Genomic DNA, 22,872 nt, shown 5'->3' on the forward strand with positions numbered 1-22,872 from the left:
ACACATATATATATATATATAAACTACTCATCATTAATAAACACAGAAGCTACACACTGGTTTCTGATATCCCTGTCCAGGAATTTTGACTTTCAATTAATTTCATATTACTCAGTATAAAAACCTAAGGCCTCCATCAACTTCCCTTCCTCCCCATTCCCAGAGACTCATTTGTAAGGTTAAAGGTGGGAAGCTGGGCTTCATCCATGATTTCTGTTAAAGATAGTAGAAAACTAACCTTACATAGTCCTAAGATGGGAAGCTTAAAGGACCAAATTTTGTTAACTAATGTGTATTTGGAAAGCTTCACAGGAAATTTTTTCATCATAAAAAAAAAAAAAAAAAAAAAAAAACCTGATGTGTAAAAACATCTAATATAAACACATTTAAAGTAAGAGTGAGACCTCTGAACTGTGTAACTGAACAGTTAAATGTTGTTTTCCTCTGTTACTAATAAAGGAGGGAACCCATCCATCAGTAAAATATCCACCACCATCAATAACATCAGAAAAACATATCTCTGGTTTTACTGGGGTAGAATGTAGAAACCAATGGCCAAAACTAACATGTGGGGCTAAGTGCCAGTGTTCAATTACCTTTGCTCTTTCTGGGCTGAGTTAGAACTGGCTCATGCCAGAATGCATGCTAATCTAGGGCACATACTCTCCTGAAATACTTCTTAGCCATTCAAAATTTTCCTGTGTCACCAGTGGATCTCAAATTGGCAGCTATGTGCAAAATGGAAATTCACAGTGTAACTTCTGCTTCTCTCTCAGTAAGCAAAATTAACACTTGTATACTTCCTTCCCAGAAAAGTGGCAAAGGAAGACAAGTGTCACCTGAGAGCCACATTCCCCAAGACATCCTCTACCTGGCCTCACTACTTTGTCACATAATGCTTCTTGAACTTCCTTCTTTTTTCAAACTTCAACCTGGAAAACACATGCAGTTCTCAGGAACACAGTTACATGCTTCCTTTGCAGGGTTACAGAGGGAAGGCATATCTTAGAACCTTCCAAAATTTAAAAATAATACTTCTTAAGAGGCTTACTTTGTTAAAACAGTCAAATTAACTGCCTTCTGTCCCATACAAGTAGCTCCAAATGCTTCAACCACACAAACTTAACAGGGGTTAGGGAGAAGCCCCAAATCCTCATCCAACCACGGTAGCTGAGGGAGCACCACCAGGCTCAGGGCACAGCAGCCTCTCTGGGAGGCACTGGTCCTCGAGGTACATTTTGCCCATTCTTGCTCCAGCACCACCAAGACTCACATCCTTCCTTCGCAGTGCTCATCCAAAGCCCTGGTCAGCAACTTGTTAACACAGAAAGACCTTCCCCAGCCCCAGGTGACTAGGGAAGGGTGGGTGGGACCCAGGAGCTGGGAAGGAGAAAGAAATGCAGGTACTTAACAGCAGAAGCAAATGCTAGTGGATTGAGTGAGAAAAAAGGAGGGTTAAGGATGAACAGATGCTGGCTCACAATGAGCCTAGGTGTGAGTGAACAGAAGCTGAGCAAGTAAGGGAGGATGCATTAGAAAACCCGTTGGTGACAGACAGACAGATGAGACATGCAGAGCACGAGGGGTGGCTGGCAGCACTAATGACAGACACTGAAAGCTGCAAGGTCACTCACAGGACCAACTGTGAGGCTGCCAAGGTCCAGAGTGAACTCTGGTCTCCAGCCCCTCTGTCACCTAGCCCTTCTACGGTTCCCAGGACTCACTCCCTCGTTTGTTCTTGTTCTTCCTAAGCTGGCTTCAGTGTCATTCTGTTCATCAACTTTGCAGGGAACCAAACTAGCCACAGTGACAAGGGTATTTTTCAAAAGAGAAGTCTAGTAACACAAGCGTGGCCTTCTTCTACCTGTGGGCAAAGACAGCACTGACCTCAGACCAGGCTCAACTAGTTCCTCCACTAAGTTTCCTAGGCACTGGCGTGAATTTCATACTGAAAAGTCACATGAGCAAGCAGAGGTATGCTCACTAACCTGTTTTTCAAGTTAGGGCTTTGAAGGCAGGAAGGAACTTGCTGCCCCTTGGGCCTGGAATGTCCTCTCCTGCACTGACCTTCTGACCCACCCCTGCTGACTTGTCCTTTAAGACTCACTGGGTTTTGGTGTCAAGTCATTTCTGAAACTTGTCCTGATGCCCAGCTTAGCTAACTTAAGTGCATTCCTCTATGTTCCAAGAAGCTCCTTGCAGGCCTCCCACAAAATTTATCCCACTGTTTGGTAACTGCTGACATGTCCGTCTCCCATCCTCTCACGACTTCTAAAGCACTGGTTTCCCCAGAGCCCCAGCAACTACCACAGAGTCTAGTGTGTGTCTGAAATTAACTAATGAGTGCTATTTTTTAAAATGTGATTTGGGGCTGTTATTTTTGGAAATAACTCTTACAAAGCCACCGCCCCATACTTGTCATGTGATAAGGCACTTGTTGAAACAGAACATAACTTTAATGGGAATCGTTTCCAACACATGCACATGCTTCTTGTTCCCATTGTTCACGCTGCCTTTCCTACTTTAATTTCAAGGACTACAAAAAGTAGAGAACAAGAGATTTCGACTGCCTCTACCAGGGGTGCTGAAGACATTTGGAAGCAAAGAGCAGTGATGGTGGCTTCATGCGTCATGCAGCATGAATATAATTCATGCCAACAAACTGTACATTTAAAGAGGGTTAAAAATGGCTATGTTATGTGATGTTGTTATCACAATAATAAATAAATGGGGGGGGGGACTGCAAGGCCAGCTTTGCATCACTGACACACCCACATATCCACAGCTATAGTTTTTTTCTTTCCAAACCATGGGACTCTATTTGGGCAACTCCCAGGATCGTTAATACAGTGAGAGTCATGACTTGCCCAGGAAGAAGTTCAAGCGGGCCACTCAGCACCTGGGTCATCAAAAGAATCTGGAAGTCAGCATGGGAGACAGAAGCCCTGGGGTCTGGATGCAAGCTGCTGGCCAGTTCCCTTGTGCCCCTTGTGAACATGGCTGCTGTGAGCCTTAACTCAGAGCTATCCTAGGATGCTGGGCAGGGAGGCAGTGGTTACTTGTTCTGGTAGGTGCTGATGGTCACGTGAGTAGAGTGGGCCAGCCCTGGAGGAGTGTCCGCCTGATGAATGGTCCCTCTGGGAAAGTATAACAAATCTCCTGGCTGAAGGAGAAAAGGGGAGAAGAGGTTAGTAAGCCCACCTTCACAGTCCTCTTTGTTGTACAAAGATACATTTCAGCTTTGAGCTTCAGTTCCCCATTCTAGAAACGTCAGCTTCACAGGGCAGTCTGCATGCTGAGTTCATGTGGTATCCAGCTAGCCTAGCTCTATTCTGTCCTCCAGCTTATCAGCGTGAACCACAATCTAGCAGAGGCTTTCACAGTACCAGAAGTCACCACCCCTCTTCTCAAGCTGAGACCAGAAAAACTTGCAACTACCCAGCCCTGACTCAAGGCAGATGGCATCCTGTGCCTGGGAAACCTGCTTCCTGCCTCTCAAATTCTGCAGTGGTTAACAGTAGAGTTTCAGAGCTTCACAGTCACGGCCTCTTACTGGCCAATGATCTAGAAAATGTACTTCATAGCTCAAAGCCTCAGTTTCTTTACCTGTAAAATGGAGAGAATGGCCCCAAACCTTACAGGCCTATTGTGACGATTAAAGATGATGCTGTTTCCAAAGCTCTTGGGGCAACGATGGGTGTGTGGTTGTTCATTATTTTACCTACCATCCCCTAACCTCCTCTTCATTTTCTAGCTCTTCCAGGCAGGGTCTGTTTCTCATACATCTTACATTCCCAGAGCCTAACCTAGCACCTTGCACACAGCCTAGACCAATAAATGTTTAGATGAATGGATAAAAACTGTACAACTCTTATTTGAACATAAAATATGAAGCTAAAGATGGGTCATTTTCTGAGGCAGCTGAGTTTCTTCCAACCTATGCCTTTTTTCTTCCAAGCTGGTGGATTGAAATGGTGCCCCCAAGCTACTCCTGCCCTGTGCTTCCTCTTCCCTGTTCCCACCGAAACCTATGGGTTCTACATAACAAGTGCCTCAGGAGAGGAGGGACTCTTGAGCTGCCCCTCTCCCATCTGCAGCTCAAGAGTTAAGACCATCAGTCCTGGAAAGAGAAATCAAGAACTCTCATCCTAAAATAACTAAGATCTTCCTCAAGACAGGGGGCAATACAGGGTGCTTTAATAATACAGGGTGCTTTAATAATTTTGTAGAAAAATGGAATTAGAAGTTTATTAGCCGGCGCCGCGGCTCACTGGGCTACTCCTCCGCCTTGCGGCGCCGGCACACCGGGTTCTAGTCCCGGCCGGGGCACCGGATTCTGTCCCGGTTGCCCCTCTTCCAGGCCAGCTCTCTGCTGTGGCCCGGGAGTACAGTGGAGGATGGCCCAAGTGCTTGGGCCCTGCACCCCATGGGAGACTAGGAGAAGCACCTGGCTCCTGCCTTCGGATCAGCGCGGTGCGCCGGCCGCGGCGGCCATTGGAGGGTGAACCAACGGCAAAAAGGAAGACCTTTCTCTCTGTCTCTCTCTCTTACTGTCCACTCTGCCTGTCAAAAAAAAAAAAAAAAGTTTATTATAGTGCAAAAACTTTGAAATCCAAACACAGTTTAATAATTCACATCTTCCATGGACTTTATGAAGACTCCAGGTATAAATGGCTATCAAAATGTTTTTGCACCAAAAGAAACATCAAAATTATTTATTGGGAGGTAAAGAGAGAAATACAGAGAGTGAACACATGCTCCCGTCTGATGTTTCACTCCCCAGATGACCTCAACAGTTGAGGGCCAAAGTTGGGAATTCAATCTTGGTCTTCATTGTGAATGGCAAGAACCCAAGCATGTGCATCATCACTGGTGCCACTCGGTGTCTGCACTGGAAGGAAGCTGCAATCAGGATCTGGGTCTGAAGCCCAGATGCTCCAGTACAGTTATGTAGACATCCCAACTGGTGTCTCAACAACTATGCCAAATGCTTGCCATTCAACTTGCTTTAATTCCATTTCTCCAAGAACTTTTTGAGTACCCTCATGACTATCATTCACTAAATGACACTGACCAATGCCCTCAGATATACACCTGGTTCACTCCACGAGCACTGACCAATGCCCCGTCCCTTGCTGGAAAGGGAAATGAATCCATCTTCCTCCCAGGGCCTCCAGAAGGAACACAGTGCTGCCAACTCCAATCAGATCCAGTCTGGACTTCTTACTTCCAGAACCATAAGACAATAAATTTCTGTCGTTTTAACTCATGCAACACATCACACTAATACAAAGAATTTGATCATAAAATCAAAGTAATAGTTTTACAATCTGTAATTTAATAAACAGGAAACTAAGACTCTGATAATACCCCACTTTAGGACATGCAGCTAGTAAGTGACACCAGCTGAATTCAAACCCAGCTGTGTCAGAATGCAAGAACAGTGTGGCATTTCCATTACAGAGAAGTCTTTACCCTGAAAGCCTAGGTTTGGTAGACATGTGGCACAGGCTACACTGGATTGGTGGGAAAAGGGTGAAAAGGCTTCCAGACCCTCACTGTGGGCCCCACGTTGTGCCTCCACCAGAGGGACTCAGTTTCCTATGGCATATATGGGGCACTTGCACATAACCTCACCTGTAAAGGTCCACCAATGGAGACCACACGTGAGTGTGCACATACACACTTGGAAAACACAGCACTGCACCACGCTTTCTCCTTCCAGGAGACTCAGGGCTCCTCTCTGAAGCACTGTGTAGTACCTGAGTGTCTAATGGGCATCTGCTTCCTCTCCTCCAAGTCAAGGCAACAGCACAAAGCATCCACACCCACGACACTTGAGGACCACGATAAACCCTCAGCTTCTCAGGCAGGGCATGTAACCAAGTCATCAGCCCAAGAATCTCAGCTCTGGAGACCACAGACATCTTGTCTCAGCCTTTAGCTTATGAAGAGTAAACCAAGAAGTCTATGGAAACATGCTTCCCCAAGAGCAGAGGTCAGTACACTCTCTCTGTGAAGGGCCAAATATAGAGAGTAACTGTTTTTGGTTTGTGGACCCTGAGGCCTTGGGGCAGCTCACTGACTCTGCTGGGGTGGCAGGAGTGCACAGAGTGCACACTGGGGAATAGGCAGGACTGTGCTCCATGAACCTGATCTACAACAGCAGGCAGCAGGCCAGATTCTGGCCCACTGACAGTGGTTGGGTCACTGCTGACCAAGAGCATAAAACAACCAAGGTAGTTACATTTACTGGTCATCTGTTAGTGGAAGTCCCCTGTGATACAGGCACCACCTGAAGAAGGGAGACTGTTTCTCCCAGTTATTGGCAGGCAAGCAGACTTTAAAATCAAGAAAGACAAGATATTAAGAATTAGACACTATTACTTCAAGATGCAAGAAACAGAAAAACAATAACATATGCAAACACATCAGACTGGTAGAATCTTTGGAATGATTTGAGTCAACTACTGTTTTCTTGCCACTACAGGAAATTAAACATATTTTTAAAGAAAGGGAATAAAAATTAATTATGGAGCTATTCCTCTCCCATTCGGTTTTTTCTTAACACTCTCTCCTGCTGGGAACAGCTATGTTCCCATGCAGGCCAACTACTCTAAGACAGGTTTTTCTCAGCAGCAAAAAGCCAAGGAACCTGCACAGCATCAAGGCACCTGGCTCCCTGGAGGAGGTGCTTTCATAATTACGTCTCTTCTGATGACTACCTGCAGGGGCACAGACAACTGCTACATAATCGGGAGGAAAATGGGTCATATGGGAATTGTAGCAAGAGAAAAACTAAGGGAGTCCTAGTTGTGCTCTGCTTCAGCAACTTACAGACCCATGCTATCTTCTGTCTTATATGTGGAGAAGCTGCCCCAGGACAAACCTTCCACTTTTACCCTAAAGAAGTCAGTGGTTCACTGAAATTCAGTTCATCCCTGTTGATTTTGGATCATGCATGGGGACAAGTTACTTGGAAAAATGAACAAAATACATCTCAGCTCACTGTGCTAAGCACAAACCACCAAGGCTCCTTCAGAAACTGAACGTGATGGTACTGCTAACTGCAATGAAGAGCCTCCTGCCCCAAGACCCACAGGTTCACTCCCATGGGGATCCTACACAAACTCTAAACCATGAACCTGAAGCTGTCCTAGCAACATAGAAAACCCAACTCAGAAGAGGTACCCACAACAGCCAGCCCATACCTTCAAAGTGAACTCATGTGTCGGCCTTCCAATCCTATCCTCGGCCTCCACGCTGTACTCCCGAGCCAGAGGCACTGTCGGGTGGTACAGACGCCAGTGTTTCTCTCCTTCCAGTTGCAGGATAAAAACCTATAAAAAGCCGAAAGTCCTGGGAGTATCAGAGAGCTTCCTGACAACTGATGAGCTAAGTGCTTCCAGAATACTAGCCCTGGAAGAGCAAGTTTCAGATAAAAAATACAAATGAAAGATCAGACATACAAGCCAATATAACACTTAATTTAAGTTGCCACACTAGTTTCCATTTTGAAAATAGGTAATCATGAATACTGATACTGGATCTTCCTTCTTGCAGTTTCTTAGAGCATTGCCTAGTTCTTTATATCCCACCATCTCATTCCTTTAAATCCTCTATCAGACAGCTGAAATCTCATAATCTCTGACAGGAAAGCTGAGCTTCAGACATTACTGAATGGCTAAAACCCTGAACATTGAAAGGGCTTTGGCAGACAGGAAAACTTCAAGTTTCTTATTCTTTATTCTGCCAAGTATATTTTACTGCCCTAATAGAAATATTTTATAAAAACTTTTGGAAAATATTTTGTTATCAAATAGCTCTCAAAGGGGAAAAAAGGAACTTTTTAGTAGTAACTCTATGTTCACACCTTGTGTTAGTACAAAAAGTAAGCTATGAAATACCTAAGCTGAAGAGTTGACTTTTTCTGGATACCACATGAGCGAAATCAACACTTGTCTTGGTGCCAGTGCTTAAATGAAACCAGGACCTTCATTCAAACTGCTTCAAGATTTTCACAAATGGAACAAAATGCATATTTTTGGCAGCTACTGAAGAGCAAAATGAAAGCAGATGGAAGGATAATTCGTGACCTAACCTTATTAAGGACCAGAGTTCGTGAAATTAAAGAGGCCAATCTCACTTTCCTATACATGAAGCCAGTGGATACTTATTTCAAAGAAATGTGTGGTTCCTTATATTAGTGAGGATGGAAACAATCTCTCCCTTGAGAAGCAGCAGGAAACCAGTTTGGTGTGATTTTCTTTGGCCCAACAGTTAGAGGAGACTGGGCATAAAGAGCGGACCCAGGCCCTACCTAAGAGAACAGGAACCGACCCTGAGAACTCCACTGCTCTGGACTCACAGCCACTCCTGTCTCACACCAGGCACCTTTCTTCCTCTCTTACCTCGACATCATCATAGTGGGGTGGGAGGCCCTGAGATCCTGCAGGGGTTATATACACATTCGAGCCAACCAAGGAGCCGAAGTAACATTCCAACTTCTCCTGGATCCTCCAAAGCTCATCCTAAAGAAAGGGGAAAAAAAGGAAAAAAAAAAAAAAAAAAAAAAAGGACAAGGGAGAAAAGTGAAAAACGCATTAGAAATAAAAGACACTATCTTTATCACTTAGGGAATCTTTAGTGCACAGCTATTGTAGGCCAGATACTTAGAATTAAGCAGAGGACAAGCCCCATACCTCTGCCCTCAAGAATCTTCCATTCTAGTGGAAAAGCCCCATGGGAAAGACATGAGCATAAAAATGAGACTGGTAGGGCAGGCAACAGGAGGTCAGGAAGGATTTTAAGCAGAATGGCTGATCCGGTTTTAAAATCTTGCTATGGCTACTGTGGGGAGAATGGGTTGTAGAAAAGCAGGAGTGACAAGTCTGGGTGCTACTGAGAGTGGGAGAGGGGTAGAGAGAATCAGAAAAGTCAGGATGCATCCAGAAGCAGCACTGCAAGGACACTCTGGATGAAAGAAGGGGTCCAGAAATAGGAGGAATAAGAACATATTCCTAGGATCTTGGCTTGGGCTATTAGCTTCCGGGTTCCACTAAAAAGACTTGCTAAAAAGCAAGTTTTCAGGAAGGGGAAAAAAAAAGATCTACAGCAGAAATGTTAAGTCTGGGGTGCTAAGCATGAAGTTCTGGCAGAAAGTAAAGGCTGCATGGGGCTGGTGCTGTGGCATAGCGGGTAAAGCAAACACCTGCAGTCCCGGCTGCTCCACTTCCGATCCAGCTCTCTGCTATGGCCTGGGAAAGCAGTACAAGATGGCCCTGGTCCTTGGGCTCCGGTACCTACGTGGGAGACCTGGAAAAAACTCCAGGCTCCTGGCTTCAGATCAGTGCAGCTCCAGCCATTGCAGCCATGTGGGGAGTGAACCAGTGGATGAAAGACCTCTCTCTCTCTCTGCCTCTAACTCTGCCTTTCAAATAAATAAATAAATCTTAAAAAAAAAAAAAAAAAAAAAGGGCTGCAGACTAACACGGGGAAATGCCTACACACAGTGGATATTTAAAGCAATGGGAGGGGCCTGCGCTGTGGCACAGTGAGTTAAGGCCCTGACCTCCAGCACTGCATCCCATATGGGCAGTGTTCTGATCCAGCTCCCTGCTAAAGTGCCTGGGAAAGCAGCAGAGGTTGGCCCAGGTCCTTGGGCCCCCACACCCTCGTGGGAGACCCAGAAGAAGCTCCTGGATCCTGGCTTCAGATCGGCTTGGCTCCAGCCATTGTGGCCATTTGGAGAGTGAACCAGCGGATGGAAGACCTCTCCCTCTCTGTCTACTTCTCCCTGTAACTCTTTCAAATAAATAAAATAAATCTTAAAAAAAATTTTTAAAAAAGCAATGGGAACATAAATTGATAACCCAGAAAGAGGGTATAGGCTGAAGGAAGACAGAGAACGTCTACAGAGAGGGAAGAATAGAGCCAAGTAATGTTCCCTCTCTAATCACATCAGCTTTCCAGGGCTCCCGTCAGACTGAAGGGACTAGAGAAGAGCTGCACAGACCTATGAGAGAAAGAGATCTGGTTTTTCCAAGGTAGATGAGAGGAGGGGAGGTAGCAAGCAGGCTATGCAGACACTAGCACTTCCTATGTGCCAGGCACTGCTTCTAAGTAAAAGACATGATGTAGCCAGATTCAAACCCAGAATGCCTGGCCCCAGGGTTCATATCTTTAAGAAAATTTAAGAAAAGACAAATCACAAAGGACACTAAAGAGAACAAACTTCTATCTATGTGGATGCATAGTGCCTGGCACAGAAGACATGACAATATCATAAAAAATATTTGCCAAGCAAACCATTGACCATGGCTTGGGGTCAATTCTACCAAAGGACTAAAAAAGGATCTTTAATATTAAAAATACCAGGTAAGAAAGTATTTGGTCAGTACGAACAAACTTTTATGAGACATCTTTATATAGTCCAGTGGGCTTCTATATTTATAGATTTTAGAGTTTCCGCTTAGCACAGGAAAAATAATTTAATGGTATCCAAGTAGCTCCAAACACTTATCAGAGCTCCCAAGGAGCCTAACTTATTTCAGGCAGAGGCCAGTGGGACCTGGTTCTGTAATTATATTTATACAGTCCTTGGAACCACCAAAAACCAGGGTTCACTCTAAGTCCTTCAGGACTGTACGGGTGACCTTTTGGCTCCCAACTGAAGCATCAGGACACATAACTGATAAATATGTCTTTTTTCTTCTAAAAAGTTACCAAAAGCACTTTCAATTGTACAATTCTCCAGTTTCTCCTGGAACTTCAACTTCTGAATCTGCCAAATGAGGCTGCTAGAGAGAGGTTTAGGGTCAATCCACAGGGGCCAAGCTGTAGTAACAAGAGAAGCGACTTCCTTAGTTTCCTTAGTTATAAGCTGAAGATATTACCGCTCCCACCCTCAGACTGTGGGGAGCAGCATGAAACCACCTGCCTTGAATGCAATCCTCTTAGAGCTGCAAAGCGGTACACAAGTGCCACTGCTTCCCCAAACTAAGCCCAGGGCTCCTGAGATCTGTCTTCTTTACTGTGTGACTCCCAGCTATGTCCAGAGATAGGGAGGAGAACTCAGAGCAGTCAATGCAGGCAAGTGGAAGTCTATCTCCTGGCTGTGTATAATCACCTCTCCACTTCCCACCCTACAGAATCAAAACTGAATGCTATGGCAAAGGCCAGAAGGCCAAATGCTTAGTCAAAGGCAAACACACAAAATGTTCTTCTACACTTCAAAGAACATCTTTCAAAGTATAGCAGTAAAATGCCTCAAATCTGGACTCCGTTACCCTTACCAGCTTAAAAGCTATGCAAAAATCCCATCTGTGAACGCGTTTTTCCACATGAGATGGAGACCACAATGGCAGCCCTATTTTAAATGTGAAATGTGGAAGGTCCCACACTTAACACATATGAAAGTGTGTGGTGAACTATAGCGTGCTATAAAAAATGAAAATAGTCATCACTATTCCCCTCACCCCGACCTCTTTATGGATTATCCAAAACATATGGGGAATTTTTTATGGCTCTCTGGTTACTTCCTTGCTCATTTCAGACTAACTACACTAATGGGGTATACACAGCCTAAAACCCCCTAAACAAAGGACTAACTGCTCTACCAGTCTTAACCTGGACACTAAGGTTTTCTCTATTCTGATGCAAATATACCCATTCCCACACACAAGGAGCACTAACTCTCCTCATGCTACAGAATTTAGAACCCAGGGTCTAGCATGGCAGGCTGAGTACCTACAGCTCACAGGTCTCCAAGGGCAAATGGTCCATGAGGGACCATAACAAGATGTGTCCCAGTCCAGTCTGGGGGCTGAATTTGGGCTGAGGAAGCTCATCCTTCCTTGTCCGATAAAGCTGACCAAAGAGCAAAGTCAACAGAGCAAAGGAAATGGGTTCCTGGCTACCCGGAATCTTGGAGGAGGAATATGCAGGGCTTAAATGCACAAGCAGAGAAAAGCACCGGGGCAAAGGATTCTAAAGTCATAGAAACCGGGGGCTAGTGCTGTGGCGCAGCTGGTTAAGTCACCATTTGGAATGCCCACATTCTGTATCAGAGTGCCAGTTCAAGGCCCAGCACTCCACTTCTGATCTAGCATCCTACTAATGCATCTTCAGAGGCAGTGTATGATGGCTCAAGTGCTTAAAGCTCTGTCACCCATGTGGGAGACATGAATGGAGTTCCAGACTGCTGGCTCTGGCCTGGCCCAGCTCTGGTTGCTGCAGCCACTTGGGCAGTCAATCAGTAGACAGAAGACCTCTCTTTTCTCTCTCTCCTTCTGTTGCCCTGCCTTCAAAGAATTAAGTAAATAAGCTGGAAAAAAAAAAAAAAACACACACACAAAACCTCACAGAAGTGGCAGCCACAGAGGACCCCACATGAACACCAAACAATTAGTTTCTACCAGTTTATGAGTAAATTACATCAACTTCACTGAAACCCTGTATTGTCACAGATCTTAGGTTTCTAAAAACATCTTAAAAGTGTGCTAGAGGGTGAGCATTGTGGCATAGCAGGTTAAAACACAAGTTGGAATGGCTGTAATCCATGCTAGAATGCCTGGTTCAAGTCCCAGCTCCTCCACTTCCAATCCAGCTTCCTGATAATTCATCTGGGAGGCAGCAGATAATGGCTTAAGTGCTTGGGCCCCAACCCCAGTGTAAGAGACCTGGATGAAGTTCCTGACTCCTGACTTCAGCCTGGCCCAGCTGTTGTACCCATTTGAGGAGTAAGGCAGAAGACAGAGGATCTGTGTGTGTGTGTGTGTGTGTGTGTGTGTGTGTCTGCCTTTCAGGTAGATGAAAATAAAAATAAACATTAAAAAAATATCATTCCACTTCTAGTCAGGTAAAGAGTTGAGGCCTAGTTCAGAATCATTTTATCCATGATGTGTGTTTTCTGAATTCAAATCATGATTCAGTCTGACAAATAATTTCTAAATCCTTTTTGGGTGCCATAACCAAAATGTTAGCATTTTCAGGACATTTTAACTTATGATTGCTTCAGATGGAGTAACTGGAATCAGGATTTGCCTTGAGAGATTTTAGCATATTTTATTCATCCAGATGAGAAAAGTAGAGGCATCCAACACAAGCCCTAAGAGGCTCTAACAAGCAGCTCTTGAGTTGAACCATGGCAACACAATTGGGAACTGACACAGACTCAGGGACTAGCAATATGAAGGGACTTCAAAAAGCTTATGGGAAAATGGAATTAAAAAATGAGTTTATTTTGGTGAAAAACTTTCGAAATCCACAAATAGCTGTTTCATAATCTGCAATTTCCCATGAACAATGTGAGGACCCCTTGTATCAGAATTCATTCCTCTCGACATGGACCCTCACTAGCCCCTTTCTCCAACAATGCTGCCATTCTGATTCAGCCATGAGTCACAGAGGTGGGTTTCTGAGTGGAGATAAAGCTTTACCTAAAACTCAGAACAGGTCCTCAACTGTTCTGGGCCATCTGCCATGTAAAGATTTCAAATCTCTAGAAAAGAAGACTAGCTCATGCTAAATCTGCATTTCACAAATATAGAAACTGAGCAGAGGAGATGAATTATTTCCCAAATGTCAATCACTGATACAAAATAAACCAATATTTTTTTGAAAGATTTATTTGTTTAAAAGTCAGAGTTACACAGAGAGAGATCCTCCATCCGCTGATTCACTCCCCAAATGGCCGCACTGCTGGAGCTGTGCTGATCCAAAGCCAGGAGCCAGGAGCCTCCTCCCGGTCTCCCACATGGGTGCAGGGGCTCAAGGACTTGGGCCAACCTCTACTGCTTTCCTAGGCCACAGCAGAGAGCTGGATCGGAAGAGGAGCAGCTGGGACCAGAACCTGCACCCATATGGGATGCCTGCACTTCAGGCCAGCGCGTTAACCTGCTGTGCCACGGTGTCAGCCCCATAAACCAAAACTTTAAATAAATTTTTAAATTAAAATTTTATTATTGTGTTGGAAGTCTGGCATAGCAGTTAACACACTGCTTGAAACACTTATATCCCTTATCAGAATGTCTGGGTCCAAATCCCAGCTCTGCTCCTAATTCCATTTTCCTGTTAATACACACTCTGGAAGGCAGCAGGTGACAGCTCATGTACTTGGGTCCCAGACAACTATGTGGGAGACTCATTTTAAGTTCCTGGCTCCTGACTTCGATCTGGCTGTTTCAGGCATTTGGGGAATGAACCAGAGGAATGAAGACATTCTTTCTCTATCTGCTACTCAAATCAGTGTCCTAAATATTTGTTAAAATGTTTTAAGAATCTGAACTCAAAAACCAAAGCTATCTTCCACTCATGATTGCCTCACCAGGAGCAGTTCCAGAACTGTGCCCCTCATTATGACTGGTTTGGCTTTATAAGGGTTAAGTCCCTTTACTGAACCCAAACTTCGTATGTGATCTGAAGCATCCACTTACATACCCAGATGTAGGCAGTAAAAGGAGGCAACTTCAGGAACACAATCACCTTGATGCTAACATGCCTTAAATTACGACAGGACAAACTAAACAGTAGTGTCTACCTTATACATAACCATAAACCAGCCCTCAAATCATGCTCCTAGAGGTATAATGCTACTTTAATAACTTTCTAAACTTGCAATACAATGTAGCTTCTGGAGCTCAATGACCTCTAACAAGGTCCAACCAAGTTCCTGGAGGTTCTAACCAAGAAGTATTCAGGAATCTCCTATGTCAGAATGTGCTTAAAGAGAAACAGGAGAGGCCTGTGCCATGGCATGCGGATAAAGCCACTGCCTGCAGTGCTGGTATCCCATATTGGTGCCTGTTCGAGTCCCACTGCACCACTTTCAATCCAGCTCTCTGCCATGGCCTGGGAAAGCAGTGGAAGATGGTCCAAGTCCCTGGGCCCCTATAGCCATGTGGGAGACCTGGAGGAAGCTCCTGGCTCCTGGCTTTGGATAGGCACAGCTCCAGTCATTGCAGCCATTTGGGGAGTGAACCAGCAGATGGAAGATCTTTCTCTATGCCTCTGCCTCTCAAATAAATAAATAAATAAATCTTTTAAAAAAAAAGAGAGAGAGAAGCAGGATCTCTGTAGCATTTGCAAACTGGCAGGCAGCTTCATCATCATCATCATCATCATCCCACATATTCACCCTTAGAAGATCTGAGGCCAAATGGGCCAAATGTTAGCCTTTAATACACATGGGAATTCTGTGGTGGTGGTGGGGGAGCCCATTACCTTAAATCTCTGAGGTTGATGAAACTGAATGGTAGCCCTTTTCTGATCAAAATCTTTCCTCAGTTGAAGAAAGTGAGCTTTGCCATCTTTATTTAAGACTTTCTTCTTCCCATTGACACATCGGCAGACATTCACATCTCTTCCATAGTACATACCCCGGCTGCACAGACTCTTCAGATCTGTGAGCCTGAACAGGGACTGGTAATAGGTGGCCAGTGCAGGGTCATCTCTCTGGATGAGAAGGGGCTTCTGCTCCCAGAATTCCTTAAAAAAAGTGTCTATCTTGACCGGTGAGATTAGACTTTCAAAGAGATCATGGGGGCTGTCAAAGTTTAAAGTGGAAAGGCCATCAGCCACCTCCACCTTCACCCGTTTACAGGGAACAGGCCCCTCTTCCTTCCCATTTCCTGCAGGCCTTGCTTTCTTTGGCATCGCTGTATCTTCAGACCAGGCAAAGAGGAAATGAAAACCTACCAAAGGAACAAAATACATACGGTTAGGTTTATAAGAAGTGCCAGTATCTGTGTTAGTAGATCATATACACACACAATGCACATGACCAGGACAACTTTGTTACTTCCTCCAGGATGTGAGACAGCCTTACGCCAATGTCCTTTCTTCCAAGGTATGATTCAGCTTCAAGCACCACTCAGATTACATATTCACCTAAAGGAAAACATCTTTCTCTTGTACACAAGCACTAAGTCATTATTTATAAGGAGGTATAATTATCCCAAATTAAACTGCAGCAGCAATGTCTAGTCAGGTTTAGTCTATAGCCATTGACACCACAAAGTCAAAAATCTTGACTTTGGCTATAGTCAATATCAGATCTGAAACCTAATTAGATGCACTCTAAGTCACACACATTTGACTGGAAAATGACCAATAGTTGCTCACTGACAGGTTCTCCTCCCTCCAGCATCATCCCCAACAGCTGTTCAGGAAAAAGCCAATGAGCACTGGACCTGTGGTGTCACCTGGTGGCTGGAGGGAGAAGCTGCCTGCCTCCCAACCAACCACCTGAGCCTCCTCACTTCCAAACTAGAACTCATTCATGAAAATCGCCACATTATCAGAACCACCCCCCTCTCCTCCCCACCCCCTGCCGCCCCACCTCCACCTTAACAAAATTAGTAAGAACTTACTAAGGGCTGAAAATCGAAGGCCAAACCTTTAAAAGGCAGTGACTTTTTAACTGAAATAAGACATGATAAGATGCAATCTCAGACACAAGTGCTTTTCCAATTCGAATGTGCACACAGATCAGCTGGGCATCTTGTTCCAGTGCAGGTTACGATTCACTAGCTCCACGGCAGGGCCTGAGAGTCTGATTTCTAGCAAGCTCTCACATGATGGTGCTGTTCCTGGTCCACGGCATGTTTCTGAGGAGCAGCAGGAGCAACACTCCCAAGGCCTCTTTCAGAACTGCTCCCGACCCACACTCACAATGGAGGCCTGCCTCTTCTGGGTAAAAAAAACTGCAACTCAAATTACTTAACTTTCTTGAAACTACAAAATACAACTTATCTGAAAGGCAGGGAGAGAGTGAGAGATTATCTCCCATCTATTGGTTTACTCCCCAGATACCTGCAACAGTAGAGGTTACATCAGCCTGAAGCCAGGAGCCTGGAACTCCATCCAGGACTCCCTCATGGGTGGCAGGCACCCAGGTTCTTGGGCTATTACCTGCTGCCTCGCAAGGTGCACATTAGCCAGCAGATGGAACTGGTACTCCAATAGGGGATACAGGCATCCCAAGCAACTTATTACTCATTGTGCCAAATACCCACCCCTGCAAAATGCTATTCAGGATGAGTATCCCTTCTACTTGGGACCAGAAGTGCTTCACATTTTGAAATACGACATGAGACAAATGCAGGATGTGTCTCCAGTCTAAATTAAACATCCACTTATATTTCAGACACATCTTATATGCACTACTTGGAGGTAATTTTACACATTATTTTCAGTGTGCCTGTGTTTTGACTGTAACACAAAGTAAGGGGTGGGATTTTCCACTTGTCATGTTGGCATTCAAAAAGTTGCTAATTCTGGAGCATTCAAGATTTTCAGTTTAGGGATGCTCAATTTGTACTCCCTCCCCGCCTTGCCCTCCCGGAGAAGGACTTTTTCTACCACATTAAAGGATTCCCTGACCCCAAGAAATGTTAAGAATCACTGTACTTAAGCAAATTTTTCCAAAGCCTAATGACTTATTTAAAATGTTATGGTTTCTACTTTGTTATCAGAATGGCAAGAATGTCATTTTCTACTATTTTCTCCTAGGTGGTGGACTGAGCTTGCAGACTGAGTAGGGTTACTGTTATGACCTGGAACACATTAAAATAATGTGCTACATACTGCAGCAATTAATTATAAAACAACTTTAAGGATGCAACTAGATAGAAATTAAAGGAATTGAGAAGTAGAATAATCAAAATAAATTCTCCTTTTAGCTTCTAAATTATGTGCTCACAAACTACTGTTTTTCAAAAGACACACAAGACTACAGTAGAAAAATTAATATAAACACTAAAAGCCTACAGGACAAGTGCAAGGGCTTATGCTTGGGGCAGGGTGGGGGGAACCTTTGTTTTGGGATATGTGCTCATGTTCTGATATTGCCTATTCCTTTTAAGCCAACAGACCAGCTTGAATTCCCAAACCAAGAGTCAGAGCTTCACAGAGGCAAAACTTTGTTAGTACTTGGAACTCTTAAGTGAAGCAGAAATACAAAAACACATTCACATTCTGTACTATGTTACAGAAAAGAGTTACCATAGCAGGCCTGCCTGCCACCCTTAGCAAGCCCAGCTTGGGCTGACTACTGTGAACTTGGATTTCAGGAGGGTTCTACCACCATTAAGCATAGCTTCCTGTGCCTAAACTAGGCAATTTGTCCTGAGCCTCTATCTGCTTTCCTTCTGGAAGTGCAGAATTTTGGTTTGTGCCAGATAGAGGCTGCCTGCCTAACTAGCCCCAGTACAATCCCTGGGCACTAAGTCTCTAATGAGCTTCCAGGTGGGCAACATCTTACAAATGTGGACAGAGCTCGTTGCTGCAGCAATTAACTACATCCCCAGTGACTCGACCTGGAGAAGACTCTTGCAGCCTTGCATCCAGTCTCCCCAGGACTTCCACCATGTACCTCTTCCCTGGTAATCGCACTTGGTATCCTCTTGATGTAAATCAGCAGTCCTCCTAACAAATTGGGGATAATCAAGACAGTCTTGGGGATCCCAACACATCACTCATTTAGTTTTTAAAACACGTTGTTAGATTGGCTTATTATGTTTGTTTCACTAGTAGTACCCTATAAAATAATTTTACATTTAGCCATACATCTCGTCTTCACAACTGGTCAGTTTAAAAGAGTTGTAAGCAGCGTGAAGATACAATTGAAAGGCTTGTTTTCTCTCAGTATAATATACGAATGGAGGACAAGCACATCTCCAGAAACTATGCTAAACAAAGTGTACCAAACACTTCAGCCAAAATAAAATTTCATAGGGAAACTTTCCCATCTACCATGACTAACACAATACACCCCAATATTGCCAATACTGCATAACAAATGCTTTGGTTAGAATACAAAATTCATTCCTTATACTGCCAAAAGTGACACCATTTATTGTTTCTCTAGGTTCATGTTGAAATGATTTGAGGCTCAGTTCCTTAGAACCCAGTTTAGAGATTACTGGACAAGCATACTATTCCTGTGATTCTCACACTACTCACAATATAAGATGAAAATTCCTTTGACATGTTTTGGAGGATGGAGAAGACATGACACACCCTATCATATTAAACTTACAAAAGTGCTAAGACAAATCACAGTTACAGAAATAGTAAAAAATAAAAATGCATGTGTAAGACTCCATGAAATAAACAAAAGAATGCTTTGTCTACATTATAGGGCCAACACAATCCTGCATATAAATCTCACAGACCACCCACATAGAAATTCAAATATTTCTATGAAACCATAGGAAGAAAAGCTTTTGAAAAGTAGTTGTTTCTGGGGCTGGCGCTGTGGCTCACTTGGTTACTCCTCCGTCTGCAGCGTCTGCATCCCATATGGGCGCCAGGTTCTAGTCCTGGTTGCTCCTCTTCCACTCCAGCGCTCTGCTGTGGCCCAGGAGGGCAGTGGAGGATGGCCCAAGTGCTTGGGCCCTGCACCCGCATGGGAGACCAGGAAGAAGCACCTGGCTCCTGGCTTTAGATCGGTGCAGCGCCGGCTGTAGCAGCCATTTGGAGAGTGAACCAACATAAGGAAGACCTTCCTGTCTCTCTCTCTATATATGTCTACCTGTCAAATAAATTTAAAAAAAAAGAAAAAGCGGGGCTCTCTGAGAATGTGAGAACCTTCAAAAAAAAGAAAGAAAAGTAGTTGTTTCTAATGAGTTGACTATCAGCATTAAAATGTAAAGAGTAAGCCAAACGCATCAGTTATTCCTTGGTAACTGCCCCACAAAAACTCTACCAAGAATCAATACTGATGCCCACATCATAGTCAGCAAACACCATCTTCATAGTTTTAAGGTGTCCTAAATTCCTTTTCTACAGTAATGACCAGGAAGTCACACCAGCTTCTGGAAGGGACAGCTATTTGCACATTCCTAGAACTCAGCAAGCATGACACTTGGGAGAAATATTTGCTGAATTTCTCATTTTATCATCTTTTGTCTGTATACAATTGTAGACAAAAATCTCAGGGGCCGGCTCCTTGGCGCAGTAGGTTAATCCTCCGGCTGTGGCACCTCCATCCCATATGGGCACAGGTTCTAATGCCAGCTGCTCCTCTTCCCAACCAGCTCTGCTGTGGCCTGGGAAAGCAGTGCAGGATGGTCCAAGTGCTTGGGCCCCTGCACCTGCATGGGAGACCTGGAAGAAGCTCCTGGCTTTGGTCGTTGCGGCCATCTCGGGAGTGAACCAACGGAAGGAAGACCTTTCTCTCTCTCTCACTGCCTGTAACTCTACCTCTCAAATAGATAAAATCTAAAAAAATTTTTTAAAAACCTCAAAGGCCCATACAAGGTAAATAGATGCTTCCTGCAGTGGGTCTTCTGATGGCTGCTGATTTGGGGATCCTAAGAGGGTTCAGAGAAAATGTCTATCAGGAAAACAACTATAGATTTCACTTTTTGGGGGGACCAAAAATAAACTCACCTTTTAACTTAATTTCCCCCCCAAACTTTTTGAAGTACATGCCTATCTTAAGAGCTAACAGGTAACTGATATCAGTGGTTATTACACGCCAGGGGAAGAGGTAGGAATGTTTACACCTAAGCAGGGTTTGAGCGCAGTCTGCAGCATTACCAGCAAGGCTGCTTAACAAACTTCTGGCTCCCAGGTAAAGCCTACGGGGTCGCCACTTTCGCAGGCCGGCACACTGAAACCCGCAAGGGCATATCCAAGTTCTCCAGATGAAGCAGAAAATCCACCAACAGTGACCGCCAGTGGACCCCTGCTAAACACAAACACCACGCATCTGACAGAAATTATCTACTGCTTTTACAAGGCTACCCAGGCTTACCGAAGCGAGTCTTTTAGGCCCACATTTTTTTTTTTAATCATTGCAGACACGTTCTGCTGCCTACAACTGACTGGCTGTCATCCTTTTGGTACTTAATTTGAGAGAGAAAATAAGCGGTACCTCCTTAGGTATTTTGGTGACCGAGAGGTTACGAGGGATGAGGGCCCCGGGCAAGCAATACCATCCACGTGATGGTGGAAGGAGCCGAGTAAGCCAGGCGCCTCCACCCGGTGACGGGGGCCGAGTCAGCGGGGCAGTGGGAAAATCAGGTCCTCTGCACTCCCAGGCCGAAAGCAGGGACACCTGCTCCTACGAACCTTTCAGTAGCCGCTCTAGGATGATTTGTGAGTAACAGCAAGAACCGGAAGATGGGCTGTGGTGTAAAGGCCAGGAGTGACAGGAGACACTTGGCTCACCCCGCCCGAATGCCAGAATTTCAGGTTCCCTGGCCTCACCGCGTGGCTCTGGGGCCTGGCCTAGGCGGGGCGGTGCGGCCCACGTGTCGGCCGCGCCCTCGTCCAAGCCCCCAAACTGCTCGTCCCAGGCTTAGGACCAAGGGCCTGGCCTGTGTGTTCCTCTCCGAGCCCAACGCGTTCGCGAATCGCCTCGCGCCAGACCCGGCGTTTCCTCACGGTCCGGCACGTGCGTCCCCGGCCCCGCAACCACAACGCCGGCCAGGCCTGAGCCCCACCGCGGCTCCCATCCAGACCCCGCCTGCGCCAGGAGCTAGAGGCGCGTGGCCCGCGAGGTTACAAACAACCCCGGCGAGGAGAAAGCCCCCACTCACCCGGCACGGCCTACAGCGCGCCGCCGCGAGCGGACCGGGGCGGCACGGCGGCGGGGGGAGGCGGGGCGGGGCCCGGCGGCGTGCGCACGCTCCGGGGCGGTGCTCCAGCTCCGCGCCCCGCCCCCGGCCGGCGCGTGCCGTCGGCTTCTGGGCGTGTCCCAGCTGGGACCCCGCCTCTGGCGCCCGGGCAACCCAGGAGTTCTGTGGTACTTACACATCAAAGGAAGTAGGTTTTGTTTTGACTGGGAATGACGTGGCTTCCTATTCCGGGTTCCTTTTGTAAAGGAGAAACTGAGGCCTTGAGAAGGAACGCTAACTGCTTAAGTGTGGGGAGCTGAGGGTTCAGTCTCTCCAATTGCTTTTTTTTTTAATTGTACTTAACGTATACAGTTCATGCATTTCATATAGACAGATTTAGGAACACAGTCATTCTGCCTCTACCCTTCCCTCCCTCCCGGCCACGCTGCCACCCTTCCTCCTCCTCCCTCTCCTATTCCTACTCTTAATTTTTACAAAGATCTTTCTCCAGTTCACACATGTAAGGTTAATCCTACACTAAGAGTTCAACAAATAGAAGAAAAAAAACATTGTTCTTCAATAGTGGAGACAATGGCTGTGAACAATCATCACATCTCAAAATGTCCATTTAACTCCAAAACATTACATTTTAGGTTCTCTATTACTTACCTCAGATCAGGGAAAACATATCTGTCTTTTTGGACTTGGTTTTTTAAAAATAATTTTTAAAATTTATAAAAAGGGAACAAATTTTATACGTAGAGCACCCTACCCTCCCTCTCCTCCACCCTCCACCCTCCTTAATTTTCTTTCTAACTTTTACAATGACAAACTTTCAACTTATTTTATCAGCACAAGCTTAACCTTTCAGTAAATAAAGAATTCAACAAATAGTGAAAAAAAAAAACACTATTCCTCAAGAGTATAGACAAGGGCAATAAACAATAATCAGATCTCAAAATGTTGATTTCACTTGTTTTGTATTAGTTACCATAAATCAAGGAAAACATGGTATTTGTCTTTTTGGGACTGGCTGATTTCCCCAAGCATAATGGTCTCCAATTGTGTCTATTTTGTTGCAAAAGATAGGATTTCATTCTTTCTTAATGGCCCAGTAGCATTCTATCCTGTATATATACCACACTGTCTCTACTCAGTCATCTGGGTTGATTGCAGGACTTAGCTATAATGAGTTGAGCTGTTATAAACATGGGGGTACAGATAACTCTTTCAGATGTTGATTTATTTCCTTTGGGTAAATTCCCAGGAGTGGAATGGCTGGATCATATGGTAGAACTATTTGCAG

The 22,872-nt window shown here is 45.0% G+C and overlaps 1 protein-coding gene across 8 annotated transcripts in view; it reads right to left on the minus strand.

The window, feature by feature from the left end:
• The window catches only part of RIOX2 (ribosomal oxygenase 2), a 28,394-nt gene extending 6,705 nt beyond the window's left edge, over positions 1-21,689 (minus strand). For 2 of the 8 annotated variants that reach the window (XR_011387810.1, XM_008267075.3), the window contains exons 1-5: positions 21,549-21,688; positions 15,223-15,692; positions 8,412-8,531; positions 7,212-7,340; positions 3,060-3,163 (exon numbers count right to left, since the gene is read on the minus strand). Coding sequence is in view for 5 of the 8 variants with exons in the window: in XM_008267075.3 (XP_008265297.2) it covers positions 3,060-3,163; positions 7,212-7,340; positions 8,412-8,531; positions 15,223-15,654 (785 nt within the window). In the remaining 3 variants the exon portion in view is untranslated. Of the gene's footprint in view, positions 1-3,059; positions 3,164-7,211; positions 7,341-8,411; positions 8,532-15,222; positions 15,693-21,078; positions 21,215-21,548 lie in introns of those variants that run through there. The other 6 variants (XR_011387811.1, XM_008267076.3, XR_011387809.1 and 3 more) reach the window with 5 other exon arrangements.
• Between the last annotated feature and the right edge of the window lie 1,183 nt (positions 21,690-22,872).

The sequence above is a fragment of the Oryctolagus cuniculus genome, chromosome 4 (assembly GCF_964237555.1).
Source record: "Oryctolagus cuniculus chromosome 4, mOryCun1.1, whole genome shotgun sequence".
Classification (NCBI taxonomy): Eukaryota; Metazoa; Chordata; class Mammalia; order Lagomorpha; family Leporidae; genus Oryctolagus; species Oryctolagus cuniculus.